At 37.9% G+C, this 26620-nt stretch overlaps 1 protein-coding gene across 1 annotated transcript in view; it reads right to left on the reverse strand.

Annotated features, from left to right (window-relative positions):
* Positions 1-26620, reverse strand: part of SMYD3 (SET and MYND domain containing 3) — a 335451-nt gene that overhangs the window by 29861 nt on the left and 278970 nt on the right. The window contains exons 9-10 of the mRNA XM_057389700.1: positions 19132-19219; positions 15743-15917 (exon numbers count right to left, since the gene is read on the reverse strand). Of these exons, the coding sequence (XP_057245683.1) occupies positions 15743-15917; positions 19132-19219 (263 nt within the window). The remainder of the gene's footprint in view (positions 1-15742; positions 15918-19131; positions 19220-26620) is intronic.

Below are 26620 nucleotides of genomic sequence, written 5' to 3' on the forward strand. Positions count from 1 at the left end.
GTACATTAACGGGTAACACTTCAGGAAAATCTGTGGCTTACAAAAGGCAAACATTTAAATATAAAGAAGAAAAACAGATCTCCTGAGTGACTGTTGTTAGCAAGCTGTCTTCAGGAGGACAATAAAMCAGACAACATTCTTAAAAGTACGTCTATTTTTTTTTTTTCTGAAATAACATAATATTCTTATTAGACACAGAAGACTGAATAAATCTTACATAAGCATCACTTGACTGTGGTCTGGTATGATTTGTATCAGCAGAAACTTAAAGGTCAGTGATAGCTGYRCAAGGGCAAAGGTTCGTGTTAGGGACAAAACAGGGCAACATGCAGTGASACAGAAGGCAGACCATGTACAAAACTGGAAATATTTTCACACTAGAGAAGGAACAATGGTGGCAGCTATTGAAAACATAGAAACAAAGATATAGAAACAAAGAAAGGACATAAAAATGCTATAGAAACAAAGCAGGACATAAATCATATGCTTGCTCCTTCAGACTGAGATAAGCCATCCCCAAAACTACCACAAACAACATATTACCAGCACATCAGTCAGAGGCTGGATTTATTCTCACTAACTACACATTGCATTCATTTATCTACCACTCCAAGTTAAATAGTGCCATTACCTCTGGTCCCCCACYGACCTCTCTTTGTCTGTTTYTAAAAAATATTTTGAAATAAAAAGTCACTGTCCTGAAGTAACTGAAACTCAAAAACTGTGAAGGAGTAAAGTAGAAGGAGGCAGTTTTGCAAGTATCAATCTTMACAACAATGGAAACACAATCTTAGGATGCTTCTGGCCCAATATAATCCCCATGCAAAAAAAGTTTCTGAGAAATGTTTAGTACATAAATACCTGATTATTAAGGACTACCATAGATTTTGTGACACGAGCACACCCTGCACCATGTGCTTTTCAGGAGGAATGTATTGTAGTTGGATAACTTCAAAATTTTTAATTGTAAATTTACTTTTTATTTCCATGAACTCTCACTCAGAATTTTTTTGTCACTGATGTTGAGTTAAAGGTAAAAAACAACAACAACAWAAAARTTTAATAATGTTGGGTTCTTTTTTCTCATTATCCAAAATTCTTTTGTCTAGCATAAGAAGGTGCATTACACAGTGAAGAGCATTTGTGATGGCTCACAAAATCTTCTCTGCTTTTTAAATAACTGCTTTTCCAGGTTACATGATAAAATAATTTGTAATCTCCATCAGGCTGTGAAAAGCAGGTATCTTCAACTACTGAAAATAAAGTACATTTGCAAAATGTGGCTATGCTAAAATTAAAGAGCAGATTCATTGCACTCAGGGAGAAATAGAAACATCTGTCAACATATTGAGCAAAAACTCCTGCYGTGAACAAAAGTCATAAGTACAGCTCTCTTACAGAGAAGTTTGCTAATTTAAAAATTACATATGTGAAAGGAGTCAGATCTTGAATTTATGAAAGTGCACTTTGCCATAAAGATCTGAGGAAGAGAAACACACTACAGGAACCTCACACATGAGATTCATGCACTGGATGACAAGTGCATGAGGGTGTGACTGACTACACTTCCAGGCATGTAAGAGAGGAAGACCTGTTGCAGCTTTGCTCCTGGATAATGAATAATCTAGAAATAAATTATTCCAGCTGACTTTTCCCAGGGATACTTTATGTCAGATGTGACAGACACAGAGAAGACAAGCACCAGCCACTCATCCAGGGAGATGATCAGAAGACCAAGTTTCCTACCCAGCATGTGAAACTTGACAGCTCTGAAAACACTGGGGACACTTCTATATGACTCATCCATGAGGCATCTCCAGCTGACAGATCTAGAACCAGCACAAGAGATGAAACTCAAGCCTTCAGGAAGCCAAGAGAACTCCGCCAATAACTACAAAAGCACCAACTATTCCACCTGATGGCTTTGAACTTTTTCCACGAACATCAGCCAAAGGCTGTGTTGACTTTGATGTATGAAAGAATGCAGACTCAACAAAAATCTCTCAACCTCGTCCAGGCAGTGCACTAAGAACTGCTGTGTATGCAATGACTTTTTCTCCCACATAATGGAAGAACTGCTGTGTATGCAATGACTRCTGTAGCCATGATTCAAGATTTTCCTTGGTTTTAAAATTTTACCCATTTTTACCACGGTATTTATTTTCTCTCCACCAATGAAAAATAAAACACAAATAAGTAAATCCACAATTCCATAGCACAAAAAAACAGGCAGAAAAGCAAATGTTTTAACTAATACTGTGTAAATTCTGTTAATCTAAAGCATTAATTGAGATGYAATATCACAGACCACTATGCATGTTGAGCTCTGGTGACATAATTTCTAAGAGAAATATGTGCCTCAGAAAAATAAATATATTGGCTGCTATTTATGACTCTTTTTCACATCCTTTGTACCTTCTCTCTTTCCTGGATGAGGGTGAGAGAGGTTTAGCTTCTGCCTACAGCTGCACCACTGAGGTGAGCAGCAGAATGACATCTTTCAGCACCTAAATGCACCCAGCTCCTTGGGACTCATGGTCATTTTATGCTACCATAAAAAGACAGGTGTGGAGCTTTTTCCTCTCCACCAGGACATTAAAACTGCTTTTTGCTATGTGAACATTTTCGTGTCTACTAGTATATTCAAACATAAGCTTAAACAACTACTCTTTATAGGCACTGTAACCTCTCACTTTCTACTGACTTGTAGGAACCTCATACACTTGACATCTCTGTCTTTATGCAAGTTGCTAGGTAGCACTAACAAGCAAAGGTACAAACAAAGATAGCACAATCACAGAAGCCTCACTGGGACTGGAATGGCTTTAATTTCTAAGTGGTTGCTGCATGACCAAGCTCTTACCAGGACAATGTATGGCAATCTTTCTTTCATGGCATGTCCCTGAACCTTGCCTTTCTTCTCTCCAGTGCTCTGGGTGGAAAGAATACGCACAACACACTATTGCTGGGAACAACTGAGGCTTTGGGTCTGCGTTTTTTTGTGCAGCTATATGTTTTGCCGTATTTTGCATAGCCTAGRTTCGCTTAGGTTTAAAGAGGTATGACGTTTATCGAGCCTGTCAAAATCATGCTAAGAATGCGTCCTGCCAACATCCCATGCAAATTAGCTTAATAGAATATTATATACTGTACCCTGAAGAACTTAAAAAGTGTAGTTATAAAGTTAACTGAAGACTGCAGCAGACACAATTCACAAGCRTAGAATTATATTTCCAGAGACACATTTTTAATATTATTTCTTACTCTGTTCACCCCAGGCAAATTTCTGCAATCAGCTGAAACGAGATCTGTGCTACAGGTACAGAAATTCTGCACTACACAGAAGGCAAGATGGTAGAAATCCATATCCTCTTTTTAATTTTGGAAGGCACATTGATATGCTTGCTTTCAAAACAATTAAAAAAAAAAAAAACCAAGCTCCTGAAAATCTAGCCTTTCTCTTGATTCACTTATTAAAATGATTAAGTTCTGTATAAAACAAGAGGATAAATGTCAATGTAGGTTATCTGCAAATTTGATGCCAATGTTCAGCTTGGTGCAAATTTCAAAAGAGAAAAMCTAAATTGTCACTGCCATAATGGCACACAACTCAGTATCCTTCAAGTAGGGGTGAARCTTTGCACAAATGTAAGAGTCATCCAGATCTTGGTGTAAGATTTATTATTTCTTCAGGCTAGCAAGTGGCAGAGAGCAGAAAGTCACCTTWAAGGATACAAATATAATGTCTTCCTTACACACATACCCTATTGGAATTCAACTTACAACCATAACTATTGTCTGCAGTTTTACAATATGCTTCAACAGATCCGTATGTTACTCAAAATTTAATTWAAAAATGTTACAGATTTTTATGCAATTTCCATACAACCATACCTCATTTTTATAGATGCTATTGATTTATACTAGAATTTTAAGACATGCCAGCTATAGGCTTAATTTTCCATTGAGCTGTAATGAGTCTCCAGCATTGTRTCCTTAATGTTGTTGTAGAATCCCTAATCTTTTTTTTTCAGGTTCTTAAGATACAACCTCAACGATCTGGTAATTTTTACTCATCTCATTATTTTAGGGGAGAAGTGTGACTTTTGAACAGAATTCCCCTCCTGATCAGTTTCTGTGCACCTAGTAATGTTGGGTTCCCCACATGCAGCTACCAGCACCTCACTGAAAATTCAAGCACATGTGGCCTGTGTTTATTTGGGTTAAAACAAGTAAGCATCAAGCAAATCTGATAGAAGCTGCACACTTTCACAAATCAATCTGTTTTACAGGTTCCATCTGCTCTTAAGTGCTTCCCAGAGAACAAACACCGTATCACTATACCACATATTTCCATTGCACTATCCCAAACACACTTAAGCTGCTGACAGATTAATGCTTAGTTCACTTGTGGCTTACATTCTTGGGTTCTTACACATGTTCTTATAAGGAAATGGAACTCACTAAGCACTTAATCACAAGCTGGGGTAGTGCTRTGGCCTTGAATACAACACACTAACTCTGTTTCAGGAACAGGCTAAGGTATCTCTATATAAGCCATTGCTGTCACTAGCACTGCCAAAGACCCTGGAAATAAAATTACTTTTGTCAACCTGAGTTAAACAAAAGTAAGCAGAAATTTGCCAAAGGGTAGCCCTGACAGCAGGGATGAGCCACCTGAGCAGTGTGCAGAAAGGGCCAAAGGAGTATGCTGTTTACTGGAATGCTTAAGCATGCTTGAATCCATTACAAAGAAATCTTGATAAAAGGACTGCAAAGACAGGAACTAATATATAAAAAACAGTATTAACAAAACTGATGTAAAATACAACACAACTTTCTAAAGATAACAGCACCCCAATTAATGAATTTACCTGGTTAGGAAGCAGTGACATCAAGAGGAACTTGTATGAGTCTATGCAAAATGTGATATACCTGAAAACATACACTATGAATATCAGCATTTGTGCTTGGGAGAAAGGTGAAGTTTCATGGAAAATCCTTTGCATCCTTACTTGATGTAACCAAGTTCTGTTAGTTCAGAGCAGTAAAAAACTTTACCTCGTTTTATATTTAAAGACAGGACACAAAGAGGAAGGGATAGCTTTTTGAGGTGAAAAGCAAAGAAATTRTAAATAATTTTTTTTCTGCATTCAACCTGGTAAATATGCATSCAGTTCTGACCTTTGAAATAGATTTTTTAGAAGAAAATTTAGTACTTCACTCCCTAGGCAGACTGATCCCCCTTTATGTATACCACACCATTGTCATGAACAGCAAATTCTCAGACTCCTAAAAGTTGGAAAAGACCTCTAAGACCATTGAGTGCAAATGTTAACCCAGTACTACCAAGTTCACCAACAAACCATATCCACAAGTGCCACACCCACACAACTTWTCAATACTTCCAGGGATGGTGATTCCACTACTTCCCTTTAGGAAGGTAGTCCTTATTGGAATAGGTAGTCAGCCTATTCCAATGCCTGACCACCCTTTCAGTCAAGATTTTTTTCCTGATATCCAATCTAAACCACCCCTGGTACAGGCCAGTTTTTCTCATCCTGCCASTTGTTACCTGGGAGAAGAGAGCAACCCCCAGTGAAGGGCTTTTGCCATTGAATTCTRTGTTGCTGAGTGCCGTGGTGAAATTGGGATCCACATGCCACCCCTGATTTCCAAAGAGATGTGTCCTTTAAATTGATCCAAGAGAAACTCTTATCACTCTTCTATTGTTTAGCTTAGCAGGGTGTGAGTGCAGCTCGTGGTGGTGTTTTTGGTGTCACTGGATGCAGTTAGTGTTCTACCCTGGTGTTTTTCAAATGCTAAGATCAAGAACAGTGACAGTCCTCACCACTGCAAACAAGATGGAAAAAGCCCTGGCCCACACCAATATCTGGAGCTGGTTGTTCTTTGATGGATATAGTCTAACACATCAGGGTTAACCACTGTACTTCCTTGTCATCCTCAAGGTATCAGAATTCAGGAATACTTCCCTGGGACAACGCTGCTCTCAGAGCAAGGCAGGGGGTGGAAAATATGGAGTACTTAATAAAATTAAGAATTTTACTTAAAGTTAATATACTTTTGTGTCACAGATTAATGTTGATGCTGTCTTACATGGAAAAGACCTTGCCACCCATACTCCCTACCCCCTCCACRTCTGTTTTTCTCTCTATTGGCACATGCAACCTAGCACAATTTGATAGCATCTCTTGATAACATCCAGCATTGGTAGAGCTTACTTGAACTGCAAACTGGCCAGCAAGACARTACACAGAAGAACTGAATCCAGACAGGTAGCAACAGATAAAGCTTGAGTATGCATTCAGGATGTTATCTTACTATAAGCATGTAAACCTGTTTTTCATCTCAAAATTCTGAGATGTTGAATTGGTAGAGATACTATTACCCAACTTGGTTAGGCATTTGGAAATCCCTTGAAAAATAGAAGACCTTACGTTGGGCAGTACTGAGACAAATATCTTAGATAACTTATCTTTAGCTATTGCCATGAGAGCAAGCAACTAGTAGGATGTTCTCCTGGTCATAAGTTACTTGCGTCACTTTTTCATAAGATTTGAGAAGTTGYGCTGTGTTTCATAGGACACAATGTCCAGATGCTCAGAACAACTCAAACTACAACATGCAGCAATTTCCCATTCTTCTTAAGCAAAGTCTCCAGTCATATTTATATAAACATTTTCACAACGTGCACTTTGTGCCACTGTCTAAAGCAAGGTTCTTCACAAAATACTTTGGTAAATCTTGCAAATTCCCCCTGTGCTGAGAAAATTAATCTCCTAAATGTTTTTCCTTTTTATGACTGTATATACTGATCCTCTTTTTTTTGTAGCAATGTAGGATCTAATTCCATTTTTCAAAGTCTGCCAAGCACACTATTGCATGAAAATATTTTCTTTTCTCTTTCTCTTTTCTATTTCACGAACAATGATTCAAGAAGAAATACCCAGTTCAAGATGTTTCTACTGGTTGGTTCTCAATTTTGCCAGTTTTCGGAAGGCTTCTGAAAGGCTCGCCAGTCTTAAAAGTACAATAAGTCCATGGGGTGCATCACTCAGTGTACCTGAATTAAGATGGAAATGAATTCATGATGTTGCTATAATGAAAACACTTTGATTCCAGAGCTTCATCTTCATTTCTGGCAGTCCATCAGCCACATCCTCCAAGAGCACACTGCAACACTACAGGAAGCTGATTTTTCTCTTAGGAAAGTATTTGCTACTGTGGCAATAYCCATTTTCTTTGCTCTCTCTCTTTTTTGTCTTTTGTGTTGACAGGGAGTAATTAAAAGAAAGGCTTTTGCACCCAAATTTTGATATTTCTGGGCCTCTTGTTATCATTCTTTAGTTGCCTATATGTATACCTATACGCCCCCTCTACTKATCATGTGTGCATTTCATTCCTCAGCTTTCCTCGAAGATGACTTTATTTCATTTGTAAAATATATATTTTTTATTATTAATCAGTGGACTTGTGCTATTTTCTGAGGGTGATTTTTTTTCCTCTTTGATACATTTATCTTACTCTCACTTCCATCTGTTTTCATGGCCCTTTGGGCAGTTTCTTTATGTTTCTCTGAAYCCTTTTCCTTAGCAGTGCTATAGCCTGCTTTTTACTAGCCTTCAAGCATTTGTAATCAGTTACCATCTTTGTTCTGCTCTCTACCCACAATCATTTGCTTTTTGTTTCTTCTTTCTACTTTCATCTTCAAAGTCACATAACTAAAGCTGATTCAGGCTTCTGTGTCTTGCCTGATGACAAAATGACAAACTGCACCTGAGAAAAGAGATTTCAGTATACTCAGGAGAAAAGACTAAGAGGACAGRAGAAGCACTGAATTAACCCTGGAACTGGTTTATCTAAGGCTGAAAAACATCTCAGGGTTAGATACCAGCAGACAGTTGTTGGGATTCTGACCTAAAGCAGATAGAATATCTAACAGAAAAACAGAATAGAAAGGAAGAAGCACCTTCTGTGGCAGCCAAGGGAATACAGGCAGAAGAGTTTTACAGTGGATCAAAAGTTTGAAACAACACCAACTCTTTCCCTTGAAATTGCATAATCCAATATTAGATATTGKCCAAATCACTAAGAAAAAGATTAGGCATTGACTACATTTCTGAAGGCCTGGAAGTGTTCTATTTATGAGGTAGCACAACTGTTTATGAGGGTTTGTAGTTTGTCTCAGCATTTCCACAGCATTTCTGTGGCARACATCTATTGCTAATTATATCAGGCACAGTGCTGTCCTAATGTGGCTGYGCTTTTTCTCATACCAGGATTAAATAATTTAGAATCAATTTTGGTACCTCCAGTGTTCCCTGTGTTCCAGAAGGACTGGATTTTCTGGTTTTATGGGGTTGAGGAAAGCTGATTACCACACCTTAGCCGGGTCAAGTAAAATACAGTAAATAGAGATTTGATATGGTGGACAGGAGTATGCAAGGACCTGTTAACCAAGGTAAGGTTATACACTAGCTTAGTTACACAGGACCTGAAAATAAGGATATTCCTCATTTTCTGGTATATCCGAGTAATGCATTCCTAATTAGATCTTCCACTACATTTYAGCCCTTGTACTCAATAAAGGGTAAATTCAAGCGCTGGTGAGCATGAAGTTTACCATCACATCAGTAACTGTGTGGTCTCTAGGATTTGCTCACTGCAGCAACTTACATTTTCCTCTCATCTGTAAGCTCTTCTTCTTCTCTTCCTTTTCCTGTCAATATCAGTCTGGGAAACTCCAGCTTTACTCAGCATCACCTATTTTATTACAGAGCATCTCYGGTCTTCATTCTTTGGATTCCCTGTTGGATGGATCATCGCACTAGGAACTTAGTAATTCATTGGCACAGGTCTTATTTGACAACACCTCCTTTGATTTTCAGGCTCTGCACACCCCTCTTCAAAACACCATCTTCTATCACTCACTCTCCCTGGCCATTTCCATTGATTYACTCTTTAAACAAACTACATTCTTCAATGTCTTGCTCTCCTTATCTGCTGCTCCTTTCCTCTTCTTTTCCTGTGGTTATCCTTTTCAGTAACTTTTCCAATTTTTCAGTAGAAAAAAAATAATGTTTTTTCAGCTTTTTCAGCCTTTATTTCTACCATGCTTAGACTGTTTTTTGCTTTAATACTACAATTTTACTTCTTCATCACTGTTTGCATCACCACCACAAGAAACTCCTAATTGATTTCTCCTTGGAAGTACTGACAAGTSTCCTCTCTCTTCCTCCTCAGTAAATTGACAATTTATTTAAACTAAGAAATAGGTGTATTCTGACTAAAATCAGACTTCCTAATTCTCCCCTCAGAGAATGCATTGTTCCTTATAGCTTCTCTGCTCCTATTTCCTTCATGCCCTCTCTTTTTTCTTTTTATCAGTGATAGAATTGTAATTTATCTGTCTTTTTAAAATGATTCTCCTCCCCCTTTTCTCCCTTTCACCATGATTTCTGCCTCCAAAATAGCTTTTGCAAAGCAAWGCTCAGCTGCTGTCAAAGGAATCCAAAACTCCACAGATGTTTCATATGTCTCTATTTTTTAACTGTTAATTGCTCCCTTGAAATCCCTTCCCAACCCCRTTTTAGTTTAGGTGCTAACCAAATTTTTGCTTAGAATCTGTATGTCAACAATTCCACACTCTTCTTCCTAGCAATATTCATACAGACACTGAATTCTCCAAAATTGTTCTTCAAATCATTCCAACTGAATGATTTATTTATTTTTTTTTTGCAGCATAAGTATTTATAATATCTGCTCATGCATATACTTGCTCCTATTTTTTCATGTGTGTCCTTTAATTAGTGTGTAATAGCAAGCAGACTAATGAAAAGAGCTCCGGTGAGCACTACATAAGTCCTTACTTTGTAAATTGCAAGGACACACATACAAAAAAAAAGAAGAAAGGATCCCCTGATTACAAGACAAAAATACCAACTACTAYTGCCTAAGTGAAAAAGAAAAACAAACAAACCAAGAAACACCAAAACCAAACGGAATCTTTCAGTTCTGGCAGGCACAAATCCCTGAATGGTCTAAAATCATAATGAAAAAAAAAAAAATCCTACAGTGAAAAAAAGGGAAAAGAAATTCTGCAGATGAAGTTATCATTGCAAAAAACACAGATCTTTCAAGAAGCATCTTGGAAATACTGTGGGACAGATGGAGAAAACAACACTTGTAGCTGTGTCTCAGAAAAATGCAACTCTGGGAAACTTAGTAATTTATTTCACTAACATCACTAGGAGATCACTGTCTGTAAAATTCAGATCCAAATAGCTCTTGGCATAAGTGAAAGGTAAAACTAGAAACATAACCTAAAACTAGAAGTTCAAACTGAAGACAGTAAGCACCAGAATACAAASAAAGAGCCACTGGACATACATTGACAGAAAAAAACTTGCAACAATGAAGCTATTTAAGGAAATAAATAAAGACTTAAGAAATGTGGTATACACTGAACGAGATAATGCAAATTAGCACTGCTGCTGCTGAACTTGTACTCCTGTGTGACAGAACATATTGGACAAGCCAGAGACATCAAAATTATACCCAAAAAACAGCTGGCATGACTGGTGAGAACAGTAAGRATTTCTACCCATATGCACAATATGTGAAAATGAAGAAAGGGAGAAGGTGGAGCACTTACGGGAGTGTGAGTTCACAGAAGTCATTGAGGATTATGCAGGTCAGCATCACTTTGRGGGACAACGCATGGATGTGATGGAAAGACACAAGGAAAACAACGAGGAAAGAACCAAAGGCAATGGTGCTATGCAAATGCAYGCAGCAAGGAACCAGCAAACCAGAAAATCAATTTCCATGTGGGAAAGGRATTGATCAGGTCATAGATAACTTAAGCATCAGACTTCACACAGAAAACCTTTCTTTTTCATTTTTTGGTAAAGGCTGCTGGGATTAGAGGGGAGGAAATAGGGAGGAATGGAAGACAGAAGTGGGCTGCTGAAGCACTTTAATAGATTCCTAAACATTTCAGCCCAGTAACAAGCATTCTCCCTATGTATCGACAAAATAGAAGCCAGAAATGGTGCAAATATTGCTACAGAYATCTGCCTTTTGGAAGAATTACCTWTRATTAACCAGAGACAATACACTAATTTATACTGGGTTTTCTTCYTCCTTTGGAACATTTTGCTCTAAACATTAAATGCCGTGGGCATTTTCTAAAACCCCAGCAAAGTGAATAAGAAAGACTTAATTCTTTCTGTTCGGTTCACTCTTTTTTAAAATTGCTTTAAAATTGCTTTTTAAATAATTAAATAAATGCCTTGACATTTTTCTCTCCCTCTAGGGTTATCCCAGAGGTAAGATTTATGTTTACAACTGATGGTTTATGATTAAGACATTGAACTTTGGTCACTGAATTAGTACTGTCTGTAGGTTCAGAAATCTGCCAGTCCCCAGGGGGGACACACACGAGTCCCCAGGGGACCTCCCTTAACCGGGGTGCCGACGGGCGACGAAAATGGGCTATAACCCTTAAGCAGTAGCATCCCCCAGTGGCCCTAGTTATCACTGCAGTGCACTTTTGGGGATATTTTTAGACTCTAACTTTCAATGTAAATGCAAATTCAATTCAAGTGCCTCAGAACTAGCAAGTACTCAGAAGTTTGTTAAGCTCAGTAAAGAACCATATATATGAAAAAATTATTTTCAGTTATTGCATGTATAACATGTGTATTGCAAAACACATAGTTGTAAAAGCAGGATTTGTTTTTTTCTTGTAAAACACATTCAAAAGGGGGGTCAAAATTAGATCAAGAGAAAGCCAAACTCTTTACTGGAAAGCCTCCTTGAAGAAGAGAAAATAGGTTCAGAGTTTGTTCCAAGAATACTTTGTTCTACAGCTATTTTTGGCTTTTTTACAAGATCATGACTCAAGAAAAGGACACTATAGCAACCATCAATTTTTAATCTGCCTTTTGATTGAAGTTCACATACTTAGAAAATACAGGGATCATATATATTGAATTAGAATTGTAAATAAAAAATTCCTCGCTGTTTTTTCATTAATTCAATGAAAATTCAACCACGTTCTCTGAAAAAAAGTAAGATCATACCAGACACTGTTCTTAAAACCAGCCCATTGTAAACCAACCGAAAATTGCACTCATTGGGATTGCYTTCCCTGTTTCCTAAATTAACTCAGTGAGAGACCAAAGGTGAAGTAATGGGGTACTGCAACATTTCAGTGGAAGGGATAGAGAAGAGGAGGTGCAAGAAGGGCAGACAAATGATGCACAGATAACACAAACATGGGGCGCTTGCATGTCCCAGATCCCTCCCTTTCCAGATGCAGAACAATCACATTGCACAAGTCCTGTATTTGTGCTGACTCAGTGGAGAGGGRATGTGGGGTGAGGATGTGCAAGGCTGCTGGGTGAAGAGCCAGAGCAATACTTCTGCACAACACTTCTGTAGGGGATGAAAAGAAGGACTTTTCTCTTGTTAATACTGGAGCCCTCCAATTTCTTCTGATGCTGCAGCACTGGAGGTGAAGGGCTGTTAATTAAAACAACCCATCTGAAAATCCATGGGATTTCTATATTAGCTTGGAATTCAGCAGGGGATTATGAGCAGCACAGAGCAGAAACCGACGAATGTTTGTGTCATCTCTGTATCAGAATCTCACCAGACCTGATGTCACATGAGCCAAAGAGGTGACATGGCGCTATCCAGCAGGTAAGCCCAGAGGGCCTATGGTGTCACATAGTTACTTCTTTTCCTCCTCTTACCCTTGTCACAATAGCTGAGGACACCTAGCAGAGTTTTATATCAGATGCATTCTTCCACTCTCTGGCAGCAGTGTAAAGCACTGAATACTTGAGACAAGGGGAAAAAATACCCCCAAACCTAGTCCCCAGAACATATGTGCCTTGTCAGTAATTTAAGGGCTAAATGCYGGGTCCTTCCTCTGAGGTAACCTAAGGGAAATCTGTCTTTCTCAGTATCTCTGAATCTGATCCTTCACGAGCAGCAGTCAGCCCAGAGTGTGAATGTGCTAACTGAGACATGACAAACCCATGTAACACCTCTTGCTGATATTCTGTTATTCTGTGGTTAAGGCTCATGAGGMTTTTTGAAAGGAAGTTTATTTTTGCAAGCTGCTCAGTGCTGACWATGATGTGGGGCAGCTTTCACTGAGGCAAATGTCTTAACTTTTGTTAAGGCTCTTGGACAGGCTATTACTGGCATTTACAAGGAAAGCCATGTGATACACTTGGCTCAGGCTATTCAGTGAAAGTACAARTCGTAGGTTTTAACAAAAATGGATGGCTATGGCTTGGCACAAAAGGAGTAGGCAGCCTTTTGTCTTGGCAGWCGCTATTTTTCCTCTTCTTTTTGCTAAAACCATCTCAAAGGTCCTGAACAATGCTCCTTATATGATCACTACCTAAAACACAGGGGCTGGTATTCAGCATGACAAATCAGTTTTAYGTAGTTCAGACATCTTTCCCTGCTGGTTACATGAAGTGGATGATTCTGAAAACGTCAGCAGCCATCATAATGAAAATATACATTATGATACAATGTGTCATACAGCAGTGAAAATTAATCCTGCTGCTAAAGAAATGGAAAATGCACAATAAACACATTACCTGAAATTAAAACTGRCTCTGATCAAAACTCCAGAGCCTTTAAAGTTGTAACAATGATTTCCTATTTATATGGACTGTGCGAATTCTCAGGTGATTCCCTGTGGATATCTGTATGAATACTTTTTCCAGAGCTGAGGAAAGGAAAATAGGTAGCTATAATGGAACTGCAGGAGCAGCCAAGCAGTAGATTGATTCAACAGGAGAAATTCAATGTATCCCAAAGGATTTCCTAGGATTTGCTCTCCTGCTGCTTAGGGCACAATTYGTTGTAATGAGAAACTGAGGATTTTGTTTCAGGTGTGTCAAAGCTTATAGTGATGACTTGAARGTATAAAGAAAAAGAAATAACTGAAAATATCTCTTAAATAATGCTTTTGGGTGAGGAGAGAATAAAGGCAAGTCCTTCAAGGAGCAAAAAAAGGTCAAATATCTCATGTAAATAATTAGTACCTTAAGAGATACTAACTGGATGCGCAGTCAAATCCTTTCCCTCATCTCCAAAATGCTGCATTAAACAGCTTGAAAACTATGGTAACACTTCAGCAAGCAAAACAAAGGAAGTTTTATTAAATTATCTGGTAAAATTACACTTGGTCTCACCGTAAACTCTGCTCTCAGAAATATCTGCAGAAGAAAAATACCCCATTTCCAGTTGTGAAGAAATGAGTTAATAGATTATAAAAATCCCAACCCAACCCAAAACTAGTGAGGTTTGGGGTTTTTATTTAATAAGGGATCATTGAAACAGGCAGCCTACTCTGCTCATCTGAAGTGTGCCACAAGGCAGAAGGCTGGCAGGAAGCATGTACTGCTGCAGTACTACACAAGTAAGCCCTGTTTTAAAGGTTAAGTGGGACAGGCACAACATGAATTTCACCCTTAAGAAATGTGAAAATTCGCAGGCACTCATGTCCTCCTCTGTGATAAGGAACAGTCATTATGAACACAGCTGTGATKTACCACAGCCTATGCAGTTTTTATTGACAATCCCTTTTTAGTGAAAGCTSTGAAACACTATGTCGTTCCTCCAGTGAAGCCCTGAGTTTTATTCAGAAACAGGCTGCCACAGAGAATTTCCTCAGGCAAAATGCTGAATGCTGATAGCATCTCCATTTGATTAGGGAAAACCTGTAAAATGTGAAATGCTCATATTCACAGCAGAGCACGTTGTTCAGCTGTAGCATGAGCCCCTCACACTTCTCAGCATCACATTGAAACATCACATGGTGCATCAACACCAAAGAAATGGATGCTCTAAAAAATACCTTACTGAGGGTGAACATTCACATGTGAATAACATTATGTCTGGACATTCAGCACAGGCTTACACTTTGTTACAAACCATGCAACTATTCAGAAYTCAAAGATTTGAGTCTTAAAGCTTTTAGAACACAGACCAAAGCAGAAGCACCTGCCCTTTCTCTACTAGATGACCAAAGTTGCATTACAGCTTCAGGCTTCAATCAATTTCAAGACCTACCACAYGTTATATGATCTCCTAGACCATCCTTCCTTTTCAACAAATGACCATCAGACTCAGAAACTCCCCCAGCACATAGTACAGGAACAAATAGTGACCAGGAGAGAAGAAAAGCAAGTACTTTTCATCATCTTGACCACTTCCCAAAATAAGGACAGGGGCTTTTTAAATTCCAGTTGAAATTGCATTTTGCAAGGTTTTTTTTATTCTTTCTGTAAATTCTATGTATAGATTATGTGGACAATATACATGATTTCAACCAGTTACTCATCCCTCACTTTTGCCCTATCTCAGCATAAAACACTGATGCCCTCATGCCAATGATGCCCTCATGCCAATGGAGCCTGAAACAAAAAGTCAGTTTCTGATCAGGGATGAGGCAGCATGTGAACACGTGAAAAAAGCAAGAAGCTAATAAACAGTTGTTATCTTTATAGCTCCTGTTACCATTTCATTTGCTTTCAGCCTGGCTGTGAAAGCAGAATGGGAGYTCTGCCTCATTCATTAACCTRGAAAGCAATGCAAGATACACACAAGAAATAGGAACAGCAAGATGAAGCACAGTCTTTGCTTGTCCCTCATCTTTGGAACCAGTTGAACCAGTTACATCCCTTACCTGTATGGTACCAGTGTCCTGTTGCCATAATGCAACGCTTCTTCCCAGGATCCAACGTTAATACAGGCATCCATGGCACAGTCAAGCAGTTTCAGCTTATAGATATTTGTATCTGGTAGATCACCCATATTGCTGCTCAAGAGATTCTGGCATCTTGTCAGAACATGCTTCCACTCTGTTATTTGTCTTAGTTAAAGGAATATATTTAATCAAACAAAAATGCAACTTCTAAATGCCGTTTAGCAAGGGGTAAGAGCTACAAAGCATTAAAATAGAAAAGCTGCCATCATTCCAGACTCTGCTACAAGTCTTGCAAACATACTTAAATGTAGAAGTGGTAGCTTRGGTAACTGTGCTCTGTTTACATGTAGCAAAATAATTTCTAAAGAAGGCAGTATTTGAGCAATAAAAGGTAAAAGAAAAATGACAAATTGCAAGGGTATTTTAATACATDAGAGAAATTCAAATAACTTTCATTTAGATATACTATTTACTCAAGATAGTCCAGTTCTTAAAGCCAAGGGCAAGAGTCCATGGAAATGTGTCTTAAGAAAAGTCCCAGTAAGTAAAAGCTGCCCAACATTTTGTTTAGAATTCTCATAAAATTAGAATCTTTTCTTGAAATCAATTAATTTTCTTTCTCCTTGAAACAGTCAAAGTTATGGGTTTATTATTTTTTTTTCATGTACAGCTGCATGTTTCATGCATGAGAAAGAAAAGTATCACAGTTTTGATGTCTGGCTGTAGTTCAGGACTAATGATCTTGGCAGTAAAGGARATTTTCACCTCCAATGGTACAAGGAGGTTTTTTGTGAGTTTAAAATAGAGGAAAGATAACCTTGCGTTCACTTTATTTGGACACTCCATAGCACAAATCACTTTTTTCATTACATCCTCACTGATTTGGCTTCTCTGTGGACCAGATTTTTTTCTCTCTGACCACACCTAATCTAAAACCCAATACTTACAGTTTTCAAATGAGTACTACCACCATGATTGTACCCATGGGAGTCCCAGAATGTAAGCAGTCAAAATACCAAAAAGGTAGCACTCCCACAAGTAAGAAGAAATGAAATAAAGAAAAAATAAGACTTATAGTAAGAGAAGCAATAACATTGATTGTGTTACAGTCCTTTCCACACAACCAGCTCAATRAAGTCCAGCAGTTATCGTCACTAATTACCCCAAGTAGCATTCACACTAATCCAGCAATGAATTTAAAGCGTACAATGACAAACCTGTGATGAAGTAATTAGTCCTTCTTAAACATGGGAATATTTACATACTTAAATTTAAGAATGTGAGCACTATGGGCCAGGATTTATAGCATGGTTGTTACAAGGCTAAACTAATTATTTGTGAATTGCTCACATGCCCTTGGAATGAAAGAGCCATATAAGGGAAGGAATGTGTTATTATAAAATTGCACCTTAACCTTTATATCTTTGGCAAACATCCATGTATTCTTTACAACTGATTAAGGACAGAAAAACAGAAGAATGTGCGATGTTATTTCCACTTGATACAATTTTAGTAGAAAGTACAAGACACTGACATTCTTGAAAGATTACCWTTTAGCTGATGCACAGTCTGTCTGCTTTTACTTCTCATTATTCTGCTTTGTTCACTCACTACCATCTGATAGCAGATGTGCTATATAACAAAACCCATTGGGACCAAATTTGTAGGTATGGAAACAGCAAACTAGAAAATCTGCTATCAGCTGCAACAACCCAAAGAGAAGCTGCCTGTCCTGTGTCTGCCCAGGAGCAGCGGTGGACTGACCCAAGCAGTTGYAATTGTAGATTTAGCATTAAAACACTGTATCAGTTATAACCAGTAGGTCAGATTGTGGGAATCACCAACTTTCTCAACTGGAGAACTGGTGGTTTAATTTGCTAAAAACCAGACCTTTGCAGGAACTAATAACCATGTGCCTCAGTCTGCCATGTGCCTTTGTCTACTTATTGGCAAGTAGACAAAAGTCAAGTTCCTTCTTCAGTCCTGCACTTGCCACTGCACATCAGTTAGCACTGGTATTGTGGTGCAGTGCAAGGAAAGATGACAAATTCCAAATAGCCCATGACTGAGAACAGAAGCTGAACAGATAACAAGAATAGATTTTTCCAGCCAGTGCTGATACCTTTTATTACTATGTACTTGATTAATTTTTAAGTGTCAGTTAAATCAGTAATCTTAATTAAAGACACTTGCAAAATACAGTAATGCAATTTCTCCTGCAATTAAATACAGGAACATTAAATAGGACCAGTGTTCTGACTGCATAGTTTCARTATAAAAACTATTGCAACTTCAGGTTGTGTATCTATAATTTAACATGCAGGTTGAAACACAGGCCCTGAAGTYCTATTTTAGTACTGTCTGTTTCAATCCAGGGACTACAGAGAAATTTAAAACAGATAGATACCATGTGAAATTAAAGTAAGGTGAGATGAGGGCTACCCCTTTGCTAAAAAAATAATCTCTCTGGATTAGAAAAAAACAAATTCAGTGGAATGGATTGAGTCTTTTTTACTGTATGAATTGTGATCACTTCTTTCCAGCCTGGAATATCACGACAAAACCTTGTTTTTCATGCTGCCAAAAAGGAGTGCTGGAAGATTAAATTCACTCTAGCTTGAGAGAAAGCCCATGTTTCTGAAAACGGTAAGACATCTTGCTACAATAGGCCCAATTGCCAGTCAGGGAAATTCCACTAAATAGACCAAGATAAGAAAGAGACCAATATACCCATAATATTCCAGTAAAAGTCTCCGCCTCTCCTCTACTAATTTTTTCTTGGTCGCTGCTGTTCACTAATTTCTTTAATTGGATTGAATATYTACATGACAGCCATTAGACTCCAGTTCTGTTTATTAGTGCAAGATCATTTCATTCAATTTGCTTAATTATCAATTATTATATCTTATTATATCTTATTATAATTATGCTATAATATCTGCTGTGARCCTGACTGTGATTATTTCCTTCTTATTGTCATTGCTTTTCAAAAATGAGAACCTGCAAATGTTTTCACTGAGAGTAATGGAACAAAGGATTCAACAACATTCCAGATTAAGCTTTCTTTCACTTAGAAGTGGATTTATATGAAATGGGCTGTGATAGCAGAAATCTAAGCCAGAGCCAAAATATCCCTTCATGACCTATCCCTGCCATGAAGCAGTTCCATTCCAAGTAATCAGAGACTCTACTATTAATACAGTTAAGAATATTACACATTTTAAACATCAAATGAATTAAAAAACATTACAATAAAAAGAATATAAATGTAAGGAAATKAATCTGAAGAGACGAACTGCATACCAAGGGCCTCTTTGGATTATTTTCACAACTGAATGACAGAATGTAGCCTGTCACTGAAAGGATACCTTCTTTTGATTTTGGATATCTCACTTCATCTACAGCATCTTTGACTTCTTTCCAGGCATGCTCTTCACCAGCCAATTTCTCAGCATCCTGGTTAATGGAAACAAACACATTTAATGAGAAAAACAGTAAAATGAGAATATTCAATAATGATGAAAAACAGGATAAAAGGATTTCATGTTAAAAGCTACTTGTAGAGAGTGAATTACCTTTTGTAAACACAAAATCATACTTTTCACCTGGAATTCATACACACCCTGTCTTTGTAAGTAAATTATATAAGGAAAAATGAATGCAAACTTGGAAACATTAAATACTCAATCAGTTATTAAGTTTGCAACAAGACCGATAATCAACCAGTAAAAAGAAGTAATAGCATGTGATTTTTTACTATCAATATGCGTTGAGGAGATCAAATTCTTTCAAAGACTTCCTACCTAAGACTTCCCTTAAGCACACTGCAGAAAGGATTTATCATGTAATTTTGATTAACCACATGGTGATTATAGAGAGAAACAGTGGGAGCCTAACTTTATCATTACAGTTATAAACAGGAGATTACAGGAGAAGTCTATGACTCAGAAAAAAAAGCTGAACTTTTCTTTAATAACTCATTACTATTTCTTCCCTATTCTGTTGGATTCTACAAACAGCTACATTTTCCCATCGCTTTGTCATAAAGAAAGCAAAAATGATTAATGGCTAGAGCAGTAAAGGGAAAGTTTCCCATTTCAACTCTCTAGCAGTGACTAACTGCACCTTAGGCAAACCACTTGGAACACATTTATTAAAGCATCTGCAGATACAGTTAAGCATCTTGAAGGATTTCCAAAAGCATCCAGTTCTTCAGTTTCCATTGCCATAGCACTTAAATGCCTTTAAAAATCTGGCCTGTAATACAYTGTTGTTCATCATCTCTCTCCTTATAAAAGGCCCTACTACTTTGCAGAAGAGGTATTTTCAGTGCAAAGTCTTGCAGGAATATTTTAAATACAGTTCTAAAAAAATCAGCCTTCAGCAGCAGTAGAGGCCCACAAAGGAACAGAGAAAGTGTGATAAAATCTAACCAAGCACTTTGTAACCAACAGATACTCACTGGGAATCACAGCAGTACCTCCAYTGAAAAGCCCATAATCTGCAACTGCCTAGAATTGCATCATTTTCTTATTCCACTGCTCCCTATTTGCCAGAAATATTTACAGTGAGAATCAGTACTCAGTTTCACATTTAATTTGCASTTTTGTCTTTCCATCTGCTTCATGAAAGGGCAGACTTCTCTTTATTCCTGGGATGATTAAATCAAGATTAAATCAAGGTTGCTCTCAGCTGCCCTACCCTTCTGTAGGGCCTTACAAGGAAGATGGCCTGACCCCACCGCATTTTGAACCTGAGCTTCCCTTACAATCACTTCTCTGATCAAAATGATCACCTGGAAATAATTCCGTGCAGAGCTGAATTTGGCACCAGAGGCATAAGGTGAATATTAGGACAAAAAAGCTTCGTACCACAGAAACTTTATCAGCACAGTGAACGAACCAGTCCAGCCTTCTTGCAGATTTGCAGCAGAYGGACATTAAATCTCTTAGTGCCAGTTTAGCCTCTACTGACTTTTATRGGACTACATTTACTTCTGAACATAGCTGGTTAACCTGCAACAATCTCTCTGAAAGGCCTTTGTGGACCAAGTGCTGCTCATTGACGGTTTTGAAAAAATAAATCCAGTCTATGAGGTACTAATAATCATGGCTGGGAAATTTAAGGTTTAAGGACCTACCAAACCAGAAAAATTGTTTTAAGCTACTTTTTTTTCTCACTGGCCCCAGTATCATTCAGAGTGTTTCTCTAACATCTTGTAAGCCCAGCAACTGAAACCTCAGAAACATGAGAATTGAGAAATATTGATAAGTAAAAGAAGGAAAACAACTATGCAGCAAGGCCAAAGATTGAAGCATCATGAGGGCTCAATTTGCACATAGCAAGACTGATGGATGAATGAGTGTTCACTCAGATGGGATTAATCTTTCTCWGTCTCGTGCACCTTTTTGAGTTGCTTTCTGATGTCTTCTAGAATTTCATTAACAGCACAAAGCAGGTTGAGGTTGGGGTTTCCAACTTTCCCACTGGTGCATAGGGTTAAGTCAAGACTGGTTTCATATCCAGGTTCAGAATAGAGGGTGTCTTTTGGCCCAGTAATCTCCCAGCCTTCTCTGGATTCATGGTATTTATCCCTTTTGTATGAGAGTTTAGGATGGAGTGAGCTGGGCAGGTTGCCTGGCTCTGGGAAGGATTTAAGTCACAGGTTTCAATGAGATGGTTTCTGTGTTCTCAAGATGAAGCATTTTAGGGATTGGCTGACATAAGAACAAGCAAAAACATGGCTAGCCTTGCATTTAACACTCCTACTGCTCTTCATCAGATTTCCATACATGAAAGAAGTCCTGTCCTTTCCTAAGTGCTCTAGTTCAAGGTATGGAGGCTGCTGCCAAACAGGCAGCCAAGCAGGGACTGCAAACAACTGGGAGAAGTTGTCACTGGGATCASTGCCTTCCAGCCTAATAAGCTTTTTCCAAGTAAGTTGTTTCTCTCCCTTGGATAGCACCTTGAAAGTCATGGCCATGTGTTTGGATTAAGCCAAAAAAATATAAAGCTGCCTTGAAGTTGGAATTATGAAAATAATTGGCAAGATTAAAAGTTGTATTGAACTGTTCAATTCAATCTAAGAGCATGGCAATAACAGCTATGGGAGATACAGTTTTTCATGGAGTAACACCCATTCAAACCATCTTTTCAGAACATGTTCCCAGTCAAACCTCCAGGTGTGCAAAGCTGTCAACAGTAAAGACCAGCTCTTTTAATSTCTGCAAAAACCACCAGCTAAAGAAAAAGAAGAGGCTTCTGAAAAAGCAGGAAGAGCTAGCAACTTCTGCCTAATTACTTTCCTTATACCTAATACAGATACTAAACACAAGAGTTTGCTTCTCAGATCAACAAAAAATTTTTGTCTTGACCCAAAAAAATAATTAGACCAGCTATCTAGTCACAAAAAATCATGGCAACTTAGTGATGGCTGAAACTGGCATACTTTACAATTCAGTTTTTGCATATAGAGGCGTGCTGGAGAAAACAGAGTAGAAGTATTGAAGGCTCTTAGGGAAAGCAGGAAAAACAGAAAAGACACCTGCATCACATGGTTTCCTATGATAAGAACATAATTTTGGAATAGTCTTAATACAGGTAGAAGCCACTGGAGGCAGAAGTGTCATGAGAGGCAAAGTGCCACAGGATGTGCTAGCTGAACCCACAATCTAAGGCACAAGAAAAGATAAAATTGATCCCATGCCAGTSTGAGCAATTATTTCAGATGGAAGAGGGTTCTAGTACCAGTTTTTCCCCTACCCCAAGCATGCGCAGGGAAAACTTGTTCATGAAAAGGTGAGTTAAGATGCGACAACAACATTTCAATTCCAACTCTACATTCTTCCAACACTATGGCAGGTGTTGCTACAACATTCTTGAGAAGACACACCTGGGGATTCTTCATCTTTACCGTGGAGCTTTCTGGATATCTCTGTGGATTACCTATTCCTGACTGATTTGATCTGTGCTTCTAATCCTCTAGATGAAAATTTTCAGCTATATTCAGTTCTTCTTCTAAAACAAGTTATAAGTTAAACTCTTCGCACCTGAAACCTCTCAGCTTCATATCTTCTTGAATTTGGTTATAGTACATAACWCATGAAGGCACACCATGCAATTTAGACAAAACTCTACCCTTGCAATCTATTTGGCTCTTCAAAATGGGCAAATGTAAAATATTCTATAAAGCAAGATTTTCCTGCCATGAAGAATCATTTTTCTTTCTCTAAATTTCCYAATTTTGAAATTTTGCTCTATAAAAGATTCAATAACAAGATTAATTTTTTAAAATACTTGCTTGAACATMATAATTTCTATAGTTTGTAGTCCATAAAAAAAAAACTAGTTGTTGTTCCTCTTTCAAAATACTTTTGGCTTTTACGTCCAATGATTCTCCAGACCTCTAAATTTGTAGATACACCTTGCAAACTATGTTTCAGGAGCCTGAGAACTGACGTGATCAGCTCTGCCCAGCACATCTTGTAAATGCTCAGAAAAATAGTTTGTATTACACAATATAGCACTAAATGTCAATATTTGCTTTAAATATTGCAGATTTTCAGTTTTATTTCCATTAGTGACACTTGTAAAAATTAAGTTATAACYACTCACAACAAAGCATTAACGAAAGAGAGAGAGAGAAGAAAACTGAAAACTGATGAGGATTGTAATCTGTTTGAAGAGTGGTCAAATATAAAATGTTCTGCTGTTCTGCCTTTAAGTGATAAGAAGTTTTATTATAAAAGCATCATCTCCTGCAACAAGTACAGACATCAGCCACTACAGAAAAAAGCATTTGAAAATCATCACCTCTTYCATTTTTCTAGTATTTCTTTCTAAGAATTAGCCCTCTCCCTATCTCTTCTGCTATTTGAGTGTCTGGAACACATTCCATCCTTAAGAGAGCTCTCCTTAGAAAGGAGTGTAATCTTCAAAGTACAGATAAATGCTTCTCTTTCCTTCCTGTTCCTTCACACAACTTCTCTTCCCTTGTTTCTTTATTTCCTAAAAGTGCTCCCTGCTGATTAATTTCAGGCACCACTGCTTTWACACACAGTTTTAGCAATCACTGTTCTTTGTGATCCCAGTATTTAAAATCYTGACTGATAAAAAATTCCCACGTGGACAGCATGTCCTCTGAGAGAAGTCATTTCTCTTACCAAAAAAGCACATGSCAACCAGTGAGCATCATTGCCCTCTCACTTCCAAAGTGCTCCCATAGTCCCTGCTCATCTGTCATACCCTGCACCTCCAAAACTCTCCYGAACATTGGAAAGAGTGATTAAGGACTAGTTCTCCTTTCACACTTCGGTTACAGGGTAGAAATAAGACATGGATCTTCTGTCCTCTCTACAAAATTTGTCTTTCTCCTTCTCATAGATGGAGGTAAAGAAACAAACATTGTCCACAGAGAGGAAACCATGCAGCACTCCTCACTTCTCTCCAGAGAASGCAGAAGTGGCGACTGGAAACTCCAAATGCTAAGTAACTTCTACACCTCTTTTCTCCTTCCCAGCCTTCCTCCTATTCGAAGTATGTCCTAGGGCATCTTCATTATATGCCTATTTCCAGTATTCAGGTATCCAGTCCCACAGAGGCAGAAATAAGCAAAGCTTTGTAGGAGGTATTGGACTTCCAGACTRCCCTGAGACAAGTGAAAAATAAGGACTAAAGTTTTTCCTGACCGGTATCTTCTCTTCTAAATACACAAATGGATTAAAAGAGTGCAATGTAACCACCAGTAGATGTCAATTTTACAAAGGGTAAAAAAACCTATAAGCCTTAGTTCAAGCAGAAATTAGGGTCTGACTGTGGCATTTTACCACTCTAGAAGCTATGGACACCTTAAATATTGAAACTTTTCATAGAAATTGCTTAGGATCTCCTYAAGTTCTACAAATTTCTAAAAATTKAAGCAACTAWAGATGCACATTGGAACAAAACAATTCTGACCAACTTGAGRGGTTCAAATCAAAAGAGGTTTTCTTAGATTTTTTATTTATTATTTCTTAGATTTTATTTATGACATTTAAATTAGAGCATGACATCTTAGAACATATCTCTGATACACTGTGCTCTGAAAGCATAAATGATGATTTTCTATTTCTGATTCTATTTTAAAGTGTAGCAGCTATTGAATTTATGTTTCCAGTAAGCTCAGTAACTCATTCTTTTTGCTACACAGCAAAGAAAAGCATTAAATGAGTAAAGAGAACAAAGATCTTCAGAAGTTTCCCTTTCAGAAAGATGAAGAAAAGTGTMTGTGAGAAAATGTGACATGAGAGCTGTGATATTGCAGCTATACTAAATTTCTGACATGAGTGCTTCAGAGCAAAGAGGGCACAAGGGCCTGCCAGGCAATCACAGGTGCAGGCAGCTACAGACACAGCAAAAGAAAGCACACTTGAGTGCTTTCCCAAAATATCTGAGGTCATCTCCTATGAAACATTTTCTGGATAAAGTTTAAACTCAGAATCAAAGACTTCTCATCTCTTATTCSGAGGGCTGTGGTTTACAGAAGCCTACAGCTTCAGCTGAGTATTCACTCACCTTCATTCTTGAGAATGTACTCTGTGAAGAACAACTAGTATATGAAATTATAACTGCACATAGCCCTGTCATGATTCAAGATGTACATGTGATTTCTGAAGTTTTAAAAGCTTCTTTGCCCACCTTATCTACCCTTTGCAACACACATAAGGTTGTCCTCACCAGAGGCCTTGTGTTTTCTGTCACATGGCTCTGAAGAGGGTGGCTGGGACACACGGCACTTCCAAAGGTACTCTGCAGGCAAAAACAATGCTRTGTTCCCTRTAAGGCTRTTGGGAGGAGGTGAACTYRAATTCTGAACAAATTGAATTTGTACTTTTTATTTTTTGGATTCTCAAAATAAAATAAGACACATTGGAGCTGGCTGCCATATTAAATCCATGCAATATATTGCTGTGTTAGGCAGGCTGCATTACCTCACGCAATCAATACCAGCTCTTCATGGATTACTGACTCTGGTGGCTGGAACTGCATAGGAGCTGCACAGGCCAGTAATACTCTGAATTGTATAGATATYGGAAAATTTAGCAGTTCACACCATTCATGTTCAAGTGCTCTATACAGGCATTGAAATCAAGATGAAGGTTTCCCCAGACCCTGCACAGGTAGTGCAAAAAGACAAACATCTTCACAGGGTATTATGAATAACCTTCCCTTGACATTGTCYAGTTTACTTACAACATTACTTATTTACTCAGAAATTTAAAGGGGACATCAAAAACATCAGTGGGAAATTTATTAAAATGAGATGCTTTCAATAAAGAGAAAATTAAGATCAAAAAGTCTATTTTAAGAAGTCAATTTCATTTAATAAAATTAAACGGGACCAAGATAAGTCCAACCCAATAACATCTTAGATTTAATTAAGACAAACTATAAGGTAAGAGGAGCAAACAGAGAAACAATTCTCAGCCTCTACAGCTGCAAGTCCAATACCTGCCAGTTTCACAATTTTGAACAGCAGAATATAGTAATTGCATTTCTGTCAGACTCATTTCTTATTCACTGCAATCCCATTTCAGCTATCAGTTGCTGTGGGTTTTTTTAGACATACACATTTTTAAACAAACTTTGCAAAGATCAGTGCATCTGTATATTGYATGATACACAGGCAAACTCATAAAAGTTTTATAATGAAGAAAACTGACATAATTCTTCCTACCAACACCCCTGTTGTATAGATTCAAGGGTCCCATTAGCCTTCTTTGCCAGAGGAGAACACAGTATTTTCCATTTCTGTTCAGACACCCATGCTGAGATTGATTTGATCAAATGCAGACATTTGGGCCATCCTTTTATGTGACA

This window comes from Malurus melanocephalus, unplaced genomic scaffold (genome assembly GCF_030028575.1).
Source record: "Malurus melanocephalus ecotype Western Australia unplaced genomic scaffold, MMel_1.1 scaffold_19, whole genome shotgun sequence".
Lineage (NCBI taxonomy): Eukaryota > Metazoa > Chordata > Aves > Passeriformes > Maluridae > Malurus > Malurus melanocephalus.